We start from the raw sequence: 7,334 nt of genomic DNA, 5'->3' as shown, positions 1-7,334 counted from the left end.
GCTCAGGGGAAATGAGAAAAAAACAGAACAGGGGTGGAGAGAACATTGAAGAGATGGTGTATTGGTGCCTGGGCAAAACTGAGAGCTAGGCAAATCTGTACACAACTACCCCTCTAATTCCTTCAAGCTACTGACCTGCCACAGTCTCCTTCTTCCCCCTTACACCTCAGCATTCATTACCCCAGATTTTATTTGATTTTTCTAATTCTCTGTCAGCTGTTTTTTCCCCTTCCCACTGGCCCAGATACCTCTACTTTGCTGCCACTCCACATCCCTTCCAGCCTTCTATTTCCCTATAAAATTTACCAATCCCAGGACCTTTTCCCTGAGTAAGATCTCAGGTTTTGCTAAATTGCTAAATGGATATATCCAAGTTAAGGCATTGATAGGAACAAATCTGGTCATGCCCAAGGTCACGGTTGCTGATGGTTGGGAGGACAGGATGGAGGAGAGTGAGGCAGCTCACAACATATTTCCTTGCATTTCCTTTTCTTCTTCCCAGAGAGCCAGCTCACAGAGTCAGCCATTGACTGAGAAAAGGAGCCAAAGAGTGCAACATCTTATGATGAGTCCTTTTGGAAACTGGTTTTCAACTTGCCTTAACAAAAGCTTGGTGAGTTGGATGAGAGTCTGTTTCATTTCTACAAAACTGACTTCTGCCTTCACTTCCATTTTTGCTTCTCTGGAAATCTTTCTTCCCATTCAGTTACATGCTCCAGTTAGAGTTCTGCCTCTCTCCTTCTCCTTGCAGCTGCTGGGTCTCCTCTATGGGTCAAAGAGGATTAGGAAGAGTTGCAGAGACTGTCCATTCAGAGAAACTTCTATAGGCAATACAGTATCTTAAGAAGCTCCAAAGTGCTATTAAGGATTGACTTTGGAATGGTATCAATCGAATCTTAGAAGCAGAGGGTTTCATGCTGAAAGGGTTCTTAGTGATCACCTAGTCCAAACCAGTTATTTTTTAGATAAGGAAACAAAACCCCAAAGAGGTGAGGAGATTTATACAAATTCACACTGATAATAATTAGCAGAGCCACTATTCAAACCCAGGCTCTCAGATTCCTGTATCCTTCACCATCTACCATAGCTGCCTTGGTTCACTTGCTTTCCATCATCTGCCATCATTGTTTTTCTTTATGCCTTTGACTACTCAGTCTGGCCACTGGTCATTCTGACCTCCAATATGTCCAGAGCACCTTTGCTCACCCTTATACACACATTTTAATAAACCTTTATGTCCCATTGGCTCTCATACACACAGATGTGTGTACCCACTTACACATGTCTCATAAACCCCAAAGCAACAATTTATGTCCCAATAGCCTTCATCTATTCCAAATATCGTTTTTCTGACTTCACTATACCTCCAAGGAGTTCTTTATTCAAATAACCCCATTGTCCTCTAAGTTCTCACCAGCCTTGATACTCTGGCTCTCTGGAGTGCAGGACCTTGAACTACAGACCTCTATTTAAGGAGAGAGCTAAGCTCAGATATCTCATTTCTCACTTGGTCACACTTCTTTGGGACTTCTCCCTTCTGCCCCTTTCCCAAACCCTCTACGCTTTTCAGCTTCATATTGTTTGTTGTATTCCCCAATTAGACTCTAAGATTCTTAAGGACAAGGTTTTTTTTCTTTTTCTTTCTTCCCTCCTTCTTCCTTCCTTCCTTCTTTCTTCCTTTCTTTCCTTCTTCCTTTATACCTCCCTTCCCTCCTTCCTTTCTTATTCTTTCTTTTTTCTTTATTTCCTTCATTTCTTCTTTTTTCCTTCCTTTTTTCTTCCTTTGTTTCTTCTTCCTTTCTACCTCCCTTCCTTTTTTCCTTTCTTTTTCTTTCTCCCTCCTTTCTTTCCTTCTTTCTTTATTTCCTTCTTTCTTCTTCTTTTCTTTGATTCTTTCTCTCTCTTCCTTTTTTATATCCCCACTGATTCATACAGTGCCTGGAACATGGTAGAAGCTTAAGAAATGTTTATTGGCTATTGCCTCTGCATGAAACAAAATTCCAGACCTTGGCCTTAGGTCTTCCTCAAGTCCACAAGCTAAGGGAGATAAAGATAAAAAAAAAAATCACTACCCAGGAGAGTTTGTGATATAATAGGAAAGATCAAAGAAGCAAATATTATAACCTTGGCAAGTGACGTGTAGAACCATAACAGAGCACCCACAGGAAAGGCAGTGGAAATGGCACTAGATTTAGATGACAAGAACCCAAGTTTGAATGCCAGCATTATCAATAAACTAGGTGATCTTGGGTAAGTCAATTAACTTCTCTTTCTGACCATAGTCAAGTCATCTAAACCTCTTTGGACCTCAGTTTCCTCATCTGTAAAATTAAAGGTCAGGCTCCAAAGCCTGGAAAAGCCCTGTCAGCTTTCAGTTTGTGTAGTAATCACCATAAGAAGTGCTCAGTGTTCAGATAAGAACTGTTAATAGGCTAGAAGACTTCACAGAGAAGAGAGCAAGTGGTCCAAATCTTATAGATGTTCTTCTCTTTGAGGAAGGCTTAGTAAAGATGTCAACTTAGCCTTGAAACTTTCCCTAAGTCACCTCCCCTCTGCTTACCATCAAAGTGATCTCTGCCTCCTCAAATTTCTAATTCTTTGGGCTTGCATGTTGTCTTTCTCCTCTTCAGATCATAAGCTCCTTGAGAGGAGAGCCTGTGATAGAATCTGTCTTTTGGTCCCACCATACACTGCTCTGCTGCACTGGCTCCTCAGAGGTCACAATCTTCTGACTGGACACATCAATGCATGGGACAAGCTGAGCTGCTCTTCGATGGACAGCTTCAGCCTCTGAAGCTTTCATCAGTGGGGAGGACTAAGCTAAGTCTAGCTAGTCCTGTCTGACCATTTCTCCTGGTTCAGAGCATGGTTCTCTCCATGAGGGGACACCTCCTGATGATGACTAGTTAGTTAGAAATGCTAAATTTCTCTTGGAGACTGAGGAAAATGAGTGACTGAGCCAAAAGTTCATTGTCTTTGCCAGACTTTTCCTATACATTTGAGCTCAATAGGCAGCAGTTTTCCAAAAGGGTAATGATGCTTTTTTTTTCTACCAGGACGAGCTTTTCTATTTCTTTTCAAGGTCTCTTTACCTTTCTACCTTCAAGTTTCCTAAAAAATTAATAGGGTATACCTTTACCTGTGCTCAATAAATGTTTGCTTAATTAATTGAAACAGTATACAGATAGGAATATATATATGTCTGAAGGCTTAGTTGATTGATGTTTTAATTCCACCTCCCAATCCCTCCCAATACATACGCATCAGCCATCGGAAACTAACCCAGGTTCTATGTACTTTTTGATTCAGTATTCACTCAAAACCATAGCTCCCAACCTCCTCCCCAACCAATGTATTTTGTTTATTAGACCAACAAGAGGGCATGTTAGGTTTTTTTAATTTTAATCAAAGGCATAAAAATAAATGACAAAATTATCCTATGTATACATTGGTAAAGGGGAGAAGAAACACATTTCTGGAATCCACATAACCAAAGGATCATCTTCTCTGCTTCCTTCATGAATATCTCCTCCAGAAACTCCATTTTCACCTTTGCTCTGGGCACAGGTATCAAATCAACAACAATCACTGTTACTGAAAAGAGTGTAATAATATTTTCTCTATGACTCTACTCACAATCCTTATGAGTCTCTAGCCCCAAAATCCCTTTTCTGGCCACCATTTTCCTATGTATGTTGTCTTTCTGTATTGGAATCAAGATCCCTGAGGTCAAAGACTATTTCATTTTTGAATATGTATTGCTAGAACCTAGCACAATGCCTGCCACATAGGAGGCACAATAATAAATGGAGGCACTAAAACAATTTTATATTCATTCATTCAATATTCACATGTATAAGACTATAAGTTTATATTTTTAGAGCTAAAAGGTACATGAGAAGCTATTTAGTCCTACCCTATCCTATGACAGATGAGGAAATTACACCCTAAAGAACTTAAATGATTTCCCCACAGTCACTCAAGTAAAAAGTGAAAGAGGCAGGATTTGGTCCTAGGTCTTCTGAATGCAGACCCAGTGCCCTTTTCTCTGGACCGCTCTGCCTCTAGAGAATATGTCACCAGGACACAAAGAAGAAGAGGCTCACCCAGAAAATCTGTGGGCAATGGAACTCATTGAGATGTGGGTGACCTTTGGGGATGCCATCAAGAGAGACGGGGTCCTCTGGGGCTCTCTTCTCTCTGCTGAACTTCTCCCTGTTTTCTAGCAAATATCACCAGTGCTGCTCTCTGCCACCATCTGCTGATCTTTAGTTGTCATAAAAGTTCCAGATACTTCCCTGGTATTGATTAGACTACAGATGTTATATACCTGTACTACAAAATCCATTCTCCGCAGACAAATGAGTTAACTCTTGCTATGATTAAAATTTTTCAACAGACTGGTTTTGGGTAAGAAGAGTAATTCATCGATTAGGCTAGTATATAATCAATAGATTGATAGGTAGGTCAGTGGCCCTCTCCATTGACTACAACCCTAGAAGTTTCACCAGGCAAATCTATAGAGAGTTGTTTTTTTTTTATTTTGAATATTTTCCCCTAGTTACATATTTCATGTTCTTTCCCTCTCCCCAAACCCTCCCTAACCCCCCTTAGCCAAAGCACAGTTCCACTGGGTTTTACATGTATCACTGATCGAGACCTAATTCCATATTATTGATAGTTGGACTAGAGTTACCATTTAGTGTCTACATCCCCAATAATATCCCCATCAGCCCATGTGTTCAAGCAGTTGTTTTTCTTCTGTGTTTCTCCTCCATAGTTCTTCCTCTGAATGTGACTAGTTTTCTTTCTCTATGGAGAGAGTTTTAAGAGATCTATAAATAGAGTTTTAGGAACTCATTATTCAGCCCCTCCCTTGAACATTCCAAGACATTTCTAACTGGTAAATAGCTAATTAAGAGGTGGCCCTTCAAACTCTCACCCTTCCCCATACCACAGGTGATGGAGATCACATAGGCAGGAAGAGAATCATTGTCCTCTTCATCTATTAACCAGATTTGGTTCAAAGGAAAACATTCCTTGGAATCCCTAAGGACAAAGAAAATGTAAAAAGCAGCAGACTGATTGGAGTCTCTGACCCAGAACCCAGACACAGGAATACACAAGAACTCTCTCTAATCCATAGGTCTTATATAAAAATTAATACAGCATATGAAAAACGAATTTTCACACTCTTAAAGTGACTGCATCCGAGATATTTTAGTCCCACTCTGCAGGACAGCCAGCAAAAGTCACCAGAAGCTCTCAAAACTTAGTCCTTTGACCTGCTTTTCTCTGGCTGGAGCTGATGTCTCAGGCTAAATTCTGGGCTGTGTTATTGTCTGAAATTCATTTTAAATTCTATTCTATCCCTGAGAAACTAGCCTGGGCACCCTTTAATTCATCTTGGAGATTCCATTCAACCAAAGTGTGAGGGAGGAAGGTGAGATTAATGTAAGGAGATCTCTTCTAATTCACTCCCCAATAAGGCTCCTTGCTTACATGCAAAGAATTCAGAAGCAAAACTGAAATGTAGAACTAGTAGACTTTGCCCTACTTCCCATCAGCAACTAAAACTACTGTGCTCCCTATAGATTAGGAGGAAGTCTCAATCTTTTATCCTGTCATCTGGTAAAACCTATGAATATATTCTGGGAATAATGTTTTGAAATGAATAAAATAAAAGACATATAATTGCAAAGGAAACCAATTATATTGGAATATTGTTTTGTTTTGTTTTGTTTTGTTTTTTAATTAAGAACCCTACCTTTAGATGGATGGCTTTTCTCTTCCTCCTCAGTGCTTCACCTAACCCCTATCATTCTTCACCTCATTTCTGACTGAGACCAACCATCTTTGTCAGCCTTTTTATTCTCCATAGAGTTAGTCAATCTGATAATCCATGGTCCTGGTTCTTCTATTTATTGAGTGGACTGACTGCCTTTCAAATAGGCACGTGCAAAAATGTGTGTGTGTGTGTGTGTGTGTGTGTGTGTGACCACAAAGGCTGTGCAACAGCTATGTACTATTGTGTATTAGTAACTCACTGAAATGAATCCTCAATAACCTACATGTTATTCTTCTTCATAGCCACTAGAGACACAACACACACTCTTAGGGAGGGAACAGATGTTTTGGCGGGAGCATCACAACGAAGGGAGCAGCAGCCAAGACATCCAAAGACAAATGAGGCAGATCAACTGGGACAAAGGCAGATGCAAACCCGTCAATACCATCCTTCATGGCCCACGTGAAGAGATCCGGGATATCTGCACCAACCCCAACAGCATCAACGTTCCTTGCAAGAATGGCCAAGACAATTGCTTTGAAGGTCCAAACCCATACTCTGTCACTGTCTGTCGGGAAAAGGGAAACTCTCGGCCCCCTGACTGCCGTTACAACTGTAACAAGGAAGAACAAGTCAAAGTCACTGTGGCCTGTGAGAAAAAGCAGCCTGTCCATCTTGAGGGCATCCACAGAGTCATCCAATGATGAATTGTGATTGCCGTGAAAAGCTCTCATAAAACATGATCTACTTTTCCAGTGAGACAAGCAATTGCTGTCATGTAAGCTAGGCTTATTTTTTTTCCTTAATAGATATTCTTAATCCGTCCTCAAGACTTTAGCCCTTGATTTAGCATTCCTAGTGGCTAAAGTACAAAAGCCAGACTACACAGAGGTAGAAGTTGTTCTCTTCCCTCAAGCCAGCCTGGAGTGCCAGCCCGTGATAGATAGCAAGCTAGAGGCAGAGAAGCAAAGCCCAACGGAATCAATGCTGTGTCCTTGCTGAGTGTTCTTTCTGTACTATGACTAAATAAAGCTTTGGGTAATCATTAATTTCCAAACGTCTCTTTTTTTTTCCAGTTCCCTACCTAAAGCACCAGGCCAGCCTTAGTCAGGCCCAATTTATACTATTTAAGAAAAAGCATAAGTGAGTCTGGAAAAAAATAAGCCTAACCAGTGACTGGAAGAAAGATGTCATGTCTAACGTAGTACTAGGCTGCCCATGAGCAACCCAGATTTATAAATACATCTAGAATGTTCCCATACCAAGACCCTGGAGTTCCAACTTGTAGGGACTAGAAAGATTGCTATATGAGCACTCTCTCACTCTCTTAGATGGCTTCAAGGGATTACAGGCCTGGGACTTATATTTATCACGTACCAGATGTTTGCAGACTAAGAGTCCACTTATTTGGGGGGCAGTTCCAAATTCCCTGCTTTGTCAGGGGTGGAGGGGTAAATGAGCTCCAGCCCTAAAGAGTAATACTTATTCTTAGACCATTTAGCTCCCCTCCTACCAAACATTTAATACACAAAAAATCACAAACAGC

At 40.8% G+C, this 7,334-nt stretch overlaps 1 protein-coding gene across 1 annotated transcript; it reads left to right on the top strand.

The window, feature by feature from the left end:
• The first annotated feature begins 420 nt into the window (after positions 1-420).
• On the top strand, positions 421-6,753 carry LOC123236046 (ribonuclease pancreatic-like). The gene is made up of 2 exons (XM_044662305.1): positions 421-613; positions 6,091-6,753. The coding sequence occupies exons 1-2, from the start codon at positions 443-445 to the stop codon at positions 6,490-6,492; spliced, it is 573 nt and encodes a 190-aa protein (XP_044518240.1). The 5' UTR covers positions 421-442; the 3' UTR covers positions 6,493-6,753.
• Positions 6,754-7,334: the final 581 nt, after the last annotated feature.

This window comes from Gracilinanus agilis, chromosome 2 (assembly GCF_016433145.1).
Source record: "Gracilinanus agilis isolate LMUSP501 chromosome 2, AgileGrace, whole genome shotgun sequence".
Taxonomy (NCBI): Eukaryota; Metazoa; Chordata; class Mammalia; order Didelphimorphia; family Didelphidae; genus Gracilinanus; species Gracilinanus agilis.
Note: the sequence above shows the minus strand (reverse complement) of the source record. Positions and strands in the feature narration are given on the sequence as shown.

Bases quoted from the DNA above. Each gene is read 5' to 3' on its own strand.
- LOC123236046 (XM_044662305.1), top strand. From the start codon at position 443: ATGGAGGAGAGTGAGGCAGCTCACAACATATTTCCTTGCATTTCCTTT. The intron at 614-6,090 runs GTGAGTTGGATG...TCTTCTTCATAG, and splicing joins CTTGCCTTAACAAAAGCTTG to CCACTAGAGACACAACACAC.